General features: G+C 32.7%; 1 protein-coding gene across 1 annotated transcript in view; it reads right to left on the reverse strand.

Moving 5' to 3' along the window:
- LOC140450839 (UDP-glycosyltransferase UGT5-like) overlaps positions 1–11,982 on the reverse strand; it is a 125,947-nt gene extending 113,965 nt beyond the window's left edge. Inside the window, exon 1 of the mRNA XM_072544516.1 lies at positions 11,479–11,982. Within this exon, the coding sequence (XP_072400617.1) occupies positions 11,479–11,935 (457 nt within the window). The 5' untranslated portion in view covers positions 11,936–11,982. The remainder of the gene's footprint in view (positions 1–11,478) is intronic.
- Between the last annotated feature and the right edge of the window lie 2,670 nt (positions 11,983–14,652).

Here is a 14,652-nt window from a genome sequence, read left to right on the forward strand (position 1 = left end):
CTTTTGAAAGCTCTTATTGGTTCCTACAACTTTGCGCTGGTCCGAAGCCTCTAGCGTTTTTACAAAAAAAGTTATTTTTTTGTAAATATATTATATATAGTTGTAAATATATATAGATTAGATTAAATAATCTCATTCATTGTCTCACAACTGTCACCTTCAAAAATAAAATCTCAATAAATAACACACATTTCATAAATATATCTCTAGAATAAACATAAATAACTTTAAAAAACTCAGTGGTATAGAACATTACTTTCATCAAACAAACAATTACATTACACCTATCTCTACTTCATTGGATAAAATCTGTCTCCTCAAGAACTTCCCCGTTTACTGTCAAACAATTACAATAGCAGACTTAAGTTCTCCAATCAACAATACAGGATAGTTTGAACCATGTTCTTTCAACTATCAATTAATAGAGTACCGGCATGTAAGTAATGTTTTATTTATTTGTTCATTTATTAATTTATTACAGTTTAATAGACTAGTTTACCAATTTGTGGGTCTTACCTTGTCTGCTTAAACATTTTATTCATTTTTGAAAACCACAGACATGTAATATTGGCATAATTACTGTAATTTATATAATTTTATCATATATCTTTGTTTACCTTTATTAGACAACACCCTAATATGGGTTTATTATTTCAGCATTTATTTAACTTTGTATCGAGACCTAAAGATGCTTTGCATATTGTAGAAAGCGAAACCGGTCGTCTGGATAGTTAAATTAAATTGATTGTGAGTAAGTCTAACTTATTATTTCTTTTACCTTTTATGATATTTAATATTTAATTAAATTAATTTAATTTAATTCTTCGTCTTTGTTATCAATTGCAAAAATAAAGTTTAATTAAATAAAATGAAATGAATTCAGTCAATTTACGAAGACTTACCAACAATTGGAGTATGACATTTGAACGCCAAGCGGTACAACAGCAAATTTAAGTTAAAGCACAGTTGCACTATCAGCAAATCAAACGTATCATGCTGATCAATGATATGTTGTACTGGTCCATATTCCAAAATTGCCATTGTGACGTCATTTCCGTAATTAAGCACGTAATCCAGTCTATGCAACGTTGAAGGCAACTTGCAATATTCCTTTGGCCATCCGTACTTTGCTACCCTACCGTACACGAAAGAAACGTCTATTTCTGTTAAGTTTGTTAAACTTGAGTCACAAAGGGGATAAGGAGTGATGACGGTGACATTGTGACCTTGTAACGACAACTCCTTCCATATCTGTTGGAAAACGATCTGGTGACTGTATGAGGGTGTGGGAAAAATTCCCAAAATTCTTACGCACTGGATAAAGCGTAATGAGTCTAAGAGTGGGAAGAATACAAGCATTGTTTGTTTACATTAATACCCGTTTACTTAGCTTTTGCGCTGTGTTTTTTTGTATTTATATTACTAGTAATTATTTGACTGTGAAAATTTTATGCAAATGTTATTGCAATTAAGGAATTTTTACATACTTCTTTCATTTTATTACAGTAGACTCGCGATTATCCGAGCTAATTGGGACTGCGCATACCTCGGATGCTTACTGAAAAACTCGGATAAGGCGAGATCGGGTATTTGCTTAAAATAAACGAAAAATTCAAAAGTTATGACATGACGTATGTAATTAGTTTATTATGTACATACAATTGAAGTATGTAAACCTATATACAGAGTACATAGTTAAAATATATAGAGACTTAAACATTTTCGTACTGGATCATCTTCATGTTTTAAAAAAGTTTTTGATAGATTTCTGCGTCAACGTCTTTTTGACGCTGCGATTTTGCGCCAACTCTGTAGATAAATAACGTCGGTAGCGGTTGACTCTTTCTGTTGATCAATGTAGAGGCAGCTCCAATCGCCTTCAATCCTTCGGAGTGAGATATTTTCTCGATTATCTAATCTGTGTCATCCTCAGTGACATTTTGTGGGTTAATAACCATGTCATCGATTAATCATCAGTCAGTTCCAGTTTCTGATCTTGCATAATCCAGTCGTTGACGTCTTCATCATTTATCGGCAGTTCCGTTGGTAACTGATTAGCGAGGTCTGCTATTTTAGAAATACAGTTATTGTTATCTTTTCCATCACTTTTTGCTTCATTTTGAAGAAGCTTTCGTCACGACTTTTGCAAAGTTGTTACTCTCACTGAAGGTATCACTGAAGGTATCCAGTAAGACACATCCTTAACAATAATCTTTTTAAGGGCTGTTGTCACAGTCCTTCCTTTATCCAACCAGGTCAACAACATTTAGAGAAGCCTTCGAAGATAGTTCCATTTCATAGCTTCTAAAACTGCTTAGTTCAGAGGTTGAATGAGAGATGTGACGTTCGGTGGCAAGAAAACAGCTTTAATATCACCGCTAACCAACTAACTTTCATCTGGATGAGACGGAGCGTTGTCCAAAAGAAGAATAGCTTTTCTTGGTAGGTTTTTCATTTTTAAGTAGGCCTCAACAACGCAAACGAACTCGTCAAAAAACCAATCTTTAAAAATTTGACAATCCATCCACACACTACGTGGATTCCTGTACATGGTGGGTAGGCAGTTTTCTTAAAGATTTTTAAAAGCCCTTGGATTCTTCGATTTTTCAATAAGTTTTTTTAAGGGTTCTTAATTTTAAGGATCTAGAAGAGTTGCTACACATCAAAAGAGTTACGTGTTCTTTGCTTTTTTTGTATCCAGGCGCGGTTTTTTTCACTTTGGGCTGTCAGTGTTTTGGGTGGAAGCATTCTGAAATTGAGACCCGTTTCGTCACAGTTGCCGTGAGGCGATGCTTTAAAATAAGATCTCTCAATTTTAAATTAAACGGCTCAATTTTAGATGAATCGGCCGAAAGTTTTTCACCCGAAATAATAATCGGATAATACATTTCGGATAATCGCGAGTCTACTGTACTATTATTATTAATACGTTAGTGTAGGTTAATAGTAAGTTAATACAGATAAAAAAGCATTTGTATTTTAAAAACGTTGTTGTCTAATCAGCAATTTTTATTTAATTACCGTAAAATTACAAATATTCGCTAGTCATAAAACAGATGATTATTCCTAAAATATCGTAAGAACGGTTACTGTATATATATAACTGTTAAATTATATTTGTAACAAATTTGTATAATATTGTTTCATTTATTATAGTGTATTATTCAATGTGCTTATAATTCCTATTATTCACAAGGTTAAGGTTTACGACACGAACCAAGGCGAATCGTCCAAGCCGTAGAAAAAAATAAATGATTTTGAACATTAATTGGTGAATTTTTGATACCAGAACAGCGTTGTGAAGGGCAATGCCTGGAATAACAACCACCCAATATTTGCAACTTCAAAGTGTTGGTTATAATAATTCTTTTATGACACTTTAAGGTGCAAAAACGGTGTTTTTTTAATTAATTTTATTTTTATGTTATCAAATGAACATTTTAGTGTAACATGAGTACAATATTGTAAAAGAACATAAAAAAGCTTTAATTGAATTGGTACATTAAATTTGATCCAATAGCTTATGCAAAATTAATGAGTAAGGTCCAAAAATGTCAATTTTTCTCCATTTTTCATTTTTTAAATAACTCTTTTAAAAATTATTTTTTTATATGCAAAAGTTATTAAATTTGAGCTCTTTTAATTAAAAACTGAATAATACTTCACAAGATCTGATCGGTCAATTCGTTTTCGAGATACGTGTAATTGTTTATAAAAATTCTTAAAAGTTTTTAGGGCAGGAGGTTGGGCAACTTGGGCCTGGGAAAATTTCTCGGAACGTGGGAACTTTTTTTTCAGCGGCATCCTTTGATGTAGCGCATGTTGGGCTAGGTGAAAAGGTGAGCTAGTCAATTGTCACTTAGTCTTCTTTTTAGTTCTTCTTCTTTTTCGTCTGTCAAATATTTTTCTATTCCGCAGCCGTCAGCTGTCAATTCTTGTTCTTTGTCTGTTTATAAAATCTTTTTTTTTCCGTAGCCTCCTATTCTTCTTTCTTCTTATTTCTTTCTGAAAGAAATAATTAAAGACATCGAAGTACTTAACAGATTTTCAATAAGAAGCTACCACAGATTAATCCGAACTAAGATACTATTAAATGTAAAATTGTAAAGAACAAATATGATCCTAAACGCAAGAAAAAGAAAAGAAAAAAAATGGATTCCCCCAGAAAACAACGACCTGTATGAAGATACACTAACCAGACATATACAAGACTTGCAAGACGAAATAGAAGATGTAAATCAAACAAATGATGGCATATTGAAGGCTCTAAAAGAAACGGAAAGGGAGTGCTGCCCGTCCGTTCTGACCCATAAAGAAAAACTAAACCAAAATACCAAGGAGCTAATAGGTAAAAGAAGACAGCTGATGGAAAAATACGGCTACAACTACACAAAAATGAAGAAATTAAATAAGATCCACCGGTTAATGCGAAAAGACGTAAGAGAAAACAATACAAGAGAAATAACTAAAATAATTCAAGAAAACAAAGGTTTAATGAGGAGAAATACAAAAAACAAAAATCTGTACAAAGTAAAAAACAAAGATAGAAACATTACTACGGATACAACCAAAACCCTTGAGGATATCGAATCCTTTCATCGCGCAATGTATGAGAGCACCGACGAAAAGTAAGATCAGCCTCTGCCAAAAAACACAAACCAGGGATCGGAATTAATGCCAGAAATAATTCTATACGAATTCAAAACGGCCCTTTTAGAAATGAAAAAATAACTAATCCCCTGGTGATGACGGAGTAGTGATCGAAGCGATTAAACTAGGTGGAAATAAAATTATCCAGGCTTTGGCCAAGCTCTTCCCCCACTGCATCAACCAAGGAAAAACTCCTTCTCGATGGAACAATGCAGTCATTAGTTTATTACAAAAGCAAGGAGACATAACAGATCTAAAAAACTACTGTTCAGTTTGCTTTCACATAATAAACTTATCACAAAAATTATCAAAAAAAACTGGACGTTAACTTAGGCTTTTATCAGCCTAGAGAATAAGTTGGATTCAGATCGGGATACAGTACTAACGATCACTTTCTAGTGATAAAGAATCTAATAGAGAAGTTAAAATCTAACTGCAGAATACAACAAACCATTGACACTGACAAAACACTGTCCACATTTGTGGACTACGAGAAAGCATTCAATACCATAAGACATCAGAAAATGTTGAAAGTATTGACTGCATGCCAAAGTAACCATCGCTACACTAAACATAATCAAATATATCTACCAAAATGCCACAGGTAGCGTAAGACTATCTGAACAACAAACAAATAAATTCTGTATACAGAGAGGAGTACGGCAAGGAGACATCGTCTCTCCAAAGCTAATCACGACGCTTTTAGAACAAACTTGTAAGAAGGCACATCTGAACGAGCATGGTATCAACATAAATGGAAAGAAGCTTAGTCATTTGTAGCATTTTATATTGAAGTCCCCTCGTATATGTGATATATTGAGGTCCCCTCATATATGTTTGAGAGATCTAATATTGTTTTTGATGTAATTTTGTTCCTATCGTACGTGTTGGAACCCAAATGTTTTCAATTATTTCTTAGCGTCAAAAAGTGATATAAATCATTTTAGAGTTGTTTATTATTTTAAAGATGTGTACTTTCTCAGCATTTTCTTTTAATGTTTTATTCGAAGTCGCCTTATAATTTTGGTACGTCGTAGAAATGGAATCTTCTGCGTTTTAATTCCTGTCAAGTATTTGTTTATTTTCAACTTATATGAACGAATTTTTAAATTCGTCATAATCGTCATTCGTACTTGGGTCGCCGTAGGTGCAGGTGTAGATTAATTCTTACTTGGTTCGCTGTGTGGATCACAAGTATGGATCCACAAATTCACCGTCGAATTTGTGTTTTCTTGTTTTTGGCCCCTTTTCATGGAAATGTAGCATGAGGTGATTCTAGCAGTTTTACGATAGTTTTTGAAGATGGCCTCATGTTGCCATCGTGCTGTGCCTGTTCCAGTCTTTGAAGGAGACGGGTTTTCAAGGTTGTGATCCAGCCGGTGCTGGCTTCCTTCCTCATTTTCTTATCCCTGATCATCATCCAGGATCTGCCCCCAGTATAGTTCCAGCATGTTTTCAGTTCCCGACCCCAGACATGCAGAATGAAGCTTAGTGAGGTTCAGGTAACTTTTTCTGTGTTTAATTTTCAAGTAAAGACAGAGTTTTAGAGAAATAATTGCTTTCGTAAAAATTTAAATTTTTGTTTTTTTTTTTTAAATTGTAAAATTTTAGAGTTTGACTTTAGCTGTCAATTTGTGTGTTCAGTTTTTTTTTAAATTTATTGTTAACTTATGACAGCTCGTTTTATTATTATTTTGATTTTATTTGTTTTATTTTTCAAAAAAGGTTAACGTCCATGCTATTTTGTAAGTTTTTGTAGCATCTCCTGAGTTTGTAAATCAGTAGATGACACGTAAGTTCTTTGTATTTTGTGACTATTGTGGTAATATTTTTGTATTGTCTTTTTTGAGCATTCTTGCGTTCTCTATGTTTTGTAACTGTTTGTGGTAAGACACAATAAATGTTAAATTTTGTTTTTTTAACATTTTGTTTATTCCTTTTTAACTAACCCTTTTTGAGTTTTATTTGAAAAAGGTATGTTTTTTATGTTTAATAATTATATCTCCAGTTACAACTAGCTGTTGTGATGGTTATAATTAGGCACCTCAAAGTGGCGCTCTATATAAATTACTAGAGGTGTTTCCTGTTTCTTTCTGTTTTGTTTGTCCCAAGAGATTTGTATAAGTACCCCTTTATTTCATTTTTTTGTAGTTGCCCCATTCCAACCCCCTTGTCTTTTACTTATCCACGACCCCAGCTCTTCTACCAAAACCTGAGTGCCGTTCGCATATGTTTCGATTATTTTGCTTGCCCTTCTCCACCCCCAGTAGTTTCTTCCCCCAATTTTCTACCCCATATAATAATACCCTATGGTAGGCAAAATATTTTCGTTACACATTTGAGATTTGCATATGACATCGTCCTTATAGCCGATAGTATGGATGATGCAATAATAATTTTTGAAAAATTATATCACGCTCTTGGAGGTCGGACTAAGGAATAATATGAACAAGACGCAAATAAAGACTAATCTGGTGCTAAATCGAAATGTTTCTGTTGATGGAAGGGATATTTTGAAGACTGCATCGTATAAGTACTTAGAATATGAAATTCGTTTGGGCAGAGATAACCAGACATTGAGCAGCTCCCATGTCGCATAGGATTAGCCTGGCAGTGGTTGGTAAATTAAACTATGTATTGGTCCTATCCAAGTCTCTCAAAAAGAAAATCTTTGACCAATGTGTGTTACCTAAATCCACTTATGGAGTGAAAAGATTAACACTCAGAAAAAAAAGGTGTGGTGGGACTGCCAATAAAAATTATACTTCTATACACGCGTTCGCCGTTACAAATTTATATGGGAGTCAATCTGCACAATCATTAAATAATATCTAATGCTATAGGTAAGAAACAGCAGAAAGAGAAACAGAATTAGGTATATAGGTATATGGTGCATCGTTTGCTGTATATAAACAACCTGTAATAGGAGTATAGTAAATGAAGTATTGAATCAACATTTTGATTGAAATGTATATTTTTATTTTCATATGTGTATGAAAGGAGTAGAATGCAAAAAAATTTTGTTATACATAAGTACTCATCAGTAAAATTCATTGTTTATTTTGTTATTAATATAAAAATACCATACTATACACTGCAAAATAATTCAATATAATAATACAATACAAATTAAAATGCAATATTCATAAGTATTTAAAAATGACAATATATATATAATTTACTTACGCATATGTTTAATTTACCATGATAATAATATTAATAAAATAAAAATATCGTTTCGTGATACAACTGTCAATTTGTCTGATATTGACATATACAAAATTTAATTGTTGCTTGTTGTGTATATAAGTACACATTTGAACTTTCTTGAGATATTTACAAGTTTTAATTTATAATTTAACACGCCTAACGAGGCTCAAACAAATCTGAACAGAATGGAAAAATAATAATAATATTAAATATATTTAGAAAAGGAACATTTTTATTCTCGGGGGAGAAAGAGAGAGAAAATATATCTTGTGTCTCTCTTTTACCTATATCTTACCTATGTAATGATTTTGCCGATTCACTCCCGTACAAATTTACAACGTAAAATGCGCGTATAGAAGTATAAATTCAAAAACGTAATGAATAAGACTCGCGTGAGGGCTAGGAAGCGACAGATGTTGGATGTCTCTATGAGAGACCAAATCCCACACGAAGAAATACATCTTCTTCCTTTTATGTAGACAGGACTCTGTCTGATTTTCAATGTAAGTTGTCGTTCCATCGTTTTCGTGGTCTTCCTACTGCTCGTCTTCCTATTAGGAAGAAATCTTCTTCATTCCAAAGAAATCCGTCGTAGAACAAAAACAACAGACGCCAACGAGAAAATCGCGTCGCTAAAATGGAATTAGGCAGGACAGGTCGCCAGATTATCAGACAGTCAATGGATAAACGTATTGTCGAGTGGAGACCAAGACAAGAAGCACTACGGAGCAGAGGACGCCCAACAACCAGATGGACTGACGACCTGAAGGGTGTTAGCAATAACGGGATGCAACTTGCACAAGATAGAAAGAGCTGAGGAAGACCTATGTCTAGCACTGGACACATACAGGTTATTTATGATGGCAGGGAGGGCAATTATGCCGCAGGCCGAGTGGCTGTCCTGTCATAAGCACTTCATTAGCGATTGAAAAACAATATTTTAAACTGAAATAAGCTCAAAATACTTATCGGGAAATGATAGAACAAGGTTATAACTTGAATTTGGGTCCTTGATGAATTCAAAAATATTGTTTTCTACTTGTGTTTTTTAGCCTTGAAAATCGTAATTTTGCGTTTTTCTCAGTTTTAAGTTATTTAAAGTAGGATCGTTTTAGCCTGTCGCATAAGTAATAAAAGTGTCTGTTCAGATTTGCCTCAGGTAGTCAGCGGTTCTCAAATTAAAAATGTAAGGTTTTCTTAATTTGATAATACGACATTAGGGATTTTTTTAATAAAATAACTTTGTAATATGTTTTATAATAATTGAATATCATAATGTAAATTGATAAATATTGAGTATGAAATATACAGGGTCATTCACGCAACATGTTGGTTAAAAGTTTTCAAAGTTCTGATCGTCACTGGTTTCTGCAAACTTGGAATAATGCGTTCAGCAAAGCATTCTTCAGTTTTTAAATGTTTGCATTCATCTAGCACTTCCGGTTGTACCGGAAGTCGCCATTAAGTTTCTTATTTTAAATAGAAAATGTGCTTGTTGTTATTTTTTTTAGAATCTACATAAAATTCTGGATCGATTTTTATTGGGATACCATTCTCGAAAAAATATTTTGAGATATTTAAAGTTTTTGAAAAATTTTTCATATTACACATGCAACTTCAAAAATTAATATTGTGGTTAATATTTATGCTGAAAAAACAAAAATTCTTTTTCAGCGTGTACTAAACTCTATTTTTATTTAAGCATAAACAGATTTGCCAATGTTAATACTGGGTGTTCAAAAGTTTGTAGTATATTTTTATTTTTATATATTTTATAAATATATCTATAAAATATATATATATATATATATATATATATATATATATATATATATAACAAAGACTTATTCCTACTTCCCACACACACCTTCCCAAACCCACCGTGGTAGGTTGTCCTCTTGCGGTACAACCAGCGGCTTTCCTCCGCCCCCTGGTCTTTGAAGCCAGGTCTCGACTATTTCACGGTATTCCCCGTCAGGCAATGGGGGATTTCCGTGTATTTACATTTAAGCGGTAGGTTAGCTCATTTGGCTTTATCACTACCGGCCAAAGCAATTGTTCGGCGATCTAATGATGGTTGTGTGTGCCGATACTTGCTTTCCCTTTTCTGCACCAAGTGCAGTCGAGAGCGAGCAAGCATGGAATCCTTTCATCCGTCGTCTAATACCCAGTCATTCTTCCAGTCATGTACTTAATCTACCTTACTTGCTAATCTAATTTTTTTGGTGCTTGCATTCAAGAGCGTCGTGCGGCGTGCCTCCGGCTCTCTCCTGCATGCGGTTTTTGTTTTATTTTTTTTTTGTTTTTTTTTTGGCGGTTGGTACCCTTTTGTGGTAATTTTTCTATCTACGTCTTAATCTATGGATAGGTATCATCACTATCTGACTCGCTATCCGATTCATCTGAATCTTCATCATTACGAATAATTAAAGGTCTTACTTCATCAATAACTTTTTCATATGACTCTATTTTTTTTTTTTTTTTTTCAGTATGCTCAATACATTTCCGCCATTGTTCCTCATTGACTTGGTTTAGTGCATCTTGCCAGAGTTGTAAAACGCTGGCTTCGTTCGGTGGTCTTACATGCATGTTTATCATAGTAGTTTTTAGTGATGCCCCACACTAATTCAATTGAATTGTACTGGCAGTGATATGGTGGTAGTCTTAGGACCTCATGACCATATTTTAGTGCCATTTGGTCAACGACAAATTTTTTCTCAGTAATGTGTTCGTTGCACTTATTTAATAATTCAGCTTTTAAAACTAGATGTTCGTGTTCTATATTTTTCTCTGACAGCCACTTTCTTAAGTCTTCTTTTTTCCAGCTGCTTGTGGGAAACTTTTCCTCCTCTCTGGTGTGAGACGAAGCATTGTCTAAGACTATTAATGACGGATTTTCCAGATTTTTTAATAATTTTTCCTCAAACCAATGTTCAAAAATATCGGCGTCCATATTTCCGTGGTAATCATCAGTTTTTTTTTGTCGAAGAAAATATAAGACTAGCATTGGGTATAAAACCTTCCGTATTTCCTGCATGCAATATAATATATCTTTTGCCATTACTCGCACTAGTACTCGAATAGCATTTGGTAGAATCATCTTCCAGGATGATTTGGTATTATATCCTTTCGCAAAAATCCATGTTATGTCAAGAAACACAAATTGTCTGGCAAATTCGGAATTCTTGTTTTTTAAATAGTTTCTTATAAATTTCCACCTTATAAAAAACTCGAAAACGATTAAATTTACAAAAAAAAACACTGCAAGAGACTTATTTTATTCAGAAATTGCCGGGCCGAAAAAATTGATCGTTACAATTTGTTGAACCCTACTCTTGAACCCTATTTTTGTGGTATCTCATGAAAATGATGTAAAAATATCTCATGAAAATATTTTTCCAAAAGAACCCGAGCTTTTCGCCTTGTCTCTGTAGAACCTTCAAAAACCTGTATAAGATTTTTTTTCAGCTTTTTTTTTCTTTTACTGGCTTATTATATAAAAATTCAACTAAAGCAGCGCCATCGCTTACCATCTGACTTGTTTATGATCTTATTTTAAATATTCGTCTTTGTTAACAATTACAAAAATGAAGTTTAATTAAATTTAAAAAGACTTACCAACAATTGGAGCACGATATTTGAATGCCAAGCTATACAACAGCAAATTTGTGGTGGTGGACAATTGCAACATCACCAAATCAAACCCATCATGCTGGTCAAGAATATTTTGTACTGGTCCATATTCCAAGATTTCAGTGGACAAATTATTTCCGAAATTACACATGTATTCCAGTTTATGCAACGTTGAAGGCAAATTGATATATGCGTTTGGCCATCCGTACTTTGATAACAAATTATATGTGAAAGAAATGTCTATTTCTGTTAGGTTTGTTAAATTCGGGTCAACAAGGGAATGAGTAGTGATGACGGTGACATTGTGGCCTCGTAACGACAACTCTTTCCACAATGGTTGAAAAACTAACTGGTGACTGTATGAGGGTGTCGGAAATATTCCTAAAATTCTTACGCACTGACTAAAATTTAATGAACCTAAGAATAGGAATAACACTAACATGATTTGTTCAAATTAAGTAATACTCGATTCCGATTACTTAGCTTAAGCACTATTTTTTTATACAATTTATATTACCAAAGAATACCCCACCCACCAATAAACGAGAGCTTTATCGGTGCCTTTGACCTTTTATACCAATTAATTAAACTCTGTATATAAGACAGAAATAGCAGTGAGAGAATAACAATTGTACCAGTTGGTACACTAAGAAAACTAATGGGGAAGTCGTTCAAAACAGTAGTGAAATTGTAGTTACACTGAGAAACAAAGTAATTATTACAACTCTAGTGTTTTTAAGTTAATCTCTTTTGTATGAATTGTATTTTTTCTGTAAAATTTAATATAACCCATACTTTGATTGAACTTTCGTAATTTATATGAACTTTGTCTTATTTTGCTGACTTTTTTCGTTTCCTTTTGAATAATTTCTTTAAATGTGAATGTTTATTTTCCTCAGTTAAGCAGCTAAAATTATTGTATACACCTTCGATTTCTTTCTCTCCATCTGGGGTCTTTGAAACTTCTGGTTGTATCTATCGTACTGTCTGACCAAATTCACTTTTCTAAATTTCTAGACTTAACTGTGTGAAATTGTTTGTTATATTTAATCAGATTACGTCTATTAAATTCGTTTAAAATATATAGAGAGCTAGGAGCTTACTTGGTCTTTTACTGTCTGAATTTCGTACTCTATCCTGTTCAACTCACTAATTGGTGCCTTAATTTCCAAATTCAAAATTTTCTTTCTTAATCTTTTGTTAAAATTTGTAATTTCTGCGCTAATTCTACCATGTGTCTCTTGTAGAAGAGTGTCGATATTTCTTAGACCATTGCAAATGTGATTCGGAAAAATGTCTCTAGATCTGCACTGTAAAAGGAAAATTTCTTTAATAACTATATCTCGACCTGAACTTGATCGCACTTATTTATTAACACCCTGTATATTAATTACATTGAATTTGTTGATTGGCAACCACTGGTGTAATTTGAGAAAAATGTATTTCATAAATAAAACAGCGAAAATTAGTTATTTATTAGTTTATTTGATGAACTGTTTTTATTTAACATCCAATGTTTATTTCAATATGTTCCATCATAAACAATATCTATAATCTATGTATAATCTACAATCTACAATGTAATGGCGTGTCTCCCAAAACAGAAAACCAAAAAAGGTATTTCGATGGATGGCAACCTAAGTGATCCTTTCCCAAGTTAACATGCTCCTTTTCTAACTTGGCTGCACCTTACTGTAGACGACCAATAGTCAGAAATACGTATATACGGTTGCCTTCCATCGATATACCTTTTTTGGTCTTCTATTTTGCGAGACATGCCATTACATTTTACTTTTATTATTCACCCGCAATATCCTTTTCCATTTGTTTTAAATATTTTAATGTTTGGCATTCCTTTCCCTAGGTAGCTTCCTCCGTGGTTATTGTTAGTTGTTGCCCTGGAAACCATCAGGGTCTTCTAACTCTAATGCCACAAATTGGATGCATTGCTCCTGTAGTGATCCTTTCCCAAGTTAACATGCTCCTTTTCTAACTTGGCTGCAACGTACTGAAGACGAACAATAGTCAGAAATACATACATCGATATACCCTGGTTGATTTTCTGTTTTGCGAGACATGCCATTACATTTTATTTATATATATATATATATATATATATATATATATATATATATATATATATATATATATATATATTGAGATGATATTGAATATAGGAGAAAGAAAAATAGTGTTTAAAAAATAATAATAATTTATAAGTTATATACTATAGAATATATTCATATGAGGGCATTTTTAAGAAATTAGCATATAATAAGTGTAAAAAGTTTTTTTTTTAATAATTATGATATATTTAAGTGAGTCATGTGCATAGGCAACCAAATATACTCTGAAAGTGACAGTTAAGGGATGGTTGTGAATGTAGAAGTGGGGTTATTTATTGGTTTGAGATGTTTAATTTACATATAATTACGGATTTGAGGTAGTGTAGTTTATTAATTTAGGCTGTTTAATTTAAATATAAGTTTATATTCTGATCTGAAAAGCCTAAATGTCAATAAAATTCTCTAGAACACGGAAGATAACCTTGTTTGCGAAATAGACTACTCGAGAAGATTCATATATGTAGGTAATAGAACAATTCGAATATGATTTCTTGCCAGATGGTTCTGGAACATTGAAAAGGTATAAATACTCGGTGATTTGGATTCAAGGAGAACAGTTACTATGAAGTCAGTATAAGGTCAGACAGTTAGTTAGTAAGAAAATAGACACAGTTAGTTACAGTTAGTGAAGTCAGTTGTTCAGTAAGTTCAAGATTAGTCAGTCAGAATTAGAAAGAAAGTATAAAGTATGCAATAATCAGTGGTTTAGTATTAAAATTTGATAGTATTGGAAAGTATATTAGAAGAATATTGGTTGGAGATTAGAAATTAAAATTATAATAGTTATATGGTGATTGGATATTGGTCTATTAAAAAGAAGAATAAATATAAATGCTATTAAGAAGAACTGAAGAAGAAACCTTAAGAATAAGTGTAAACAACATTTTATTTAAATTAATTTATTCAACAAAAAACATAATAGAATTTAAAAATAGTTATTTTTATAATTAAGCATATTAAAATTTTTGTCACGAATTGTTAGTAACAGCCGACAACTAGTGGTAAATAAAAGTTCAGTGATTAAAAATACTAT

This window comes from Diabrotica undecimpunctata, chromosome 9, assembly GCF_040954645.1.
Source record: "Diabrotica undecimpunctata isolate CICGRU chromosome 9, icDiaUnde3, whole genome shotgun sequence".
Classification (NCBI taxonomy): Eukaryota; Metazoa; Arthropoda; class Insecta; order Coleoptera; family Chrysomelidae; genus Diabrotica; species Diabrotica undecimpunctata.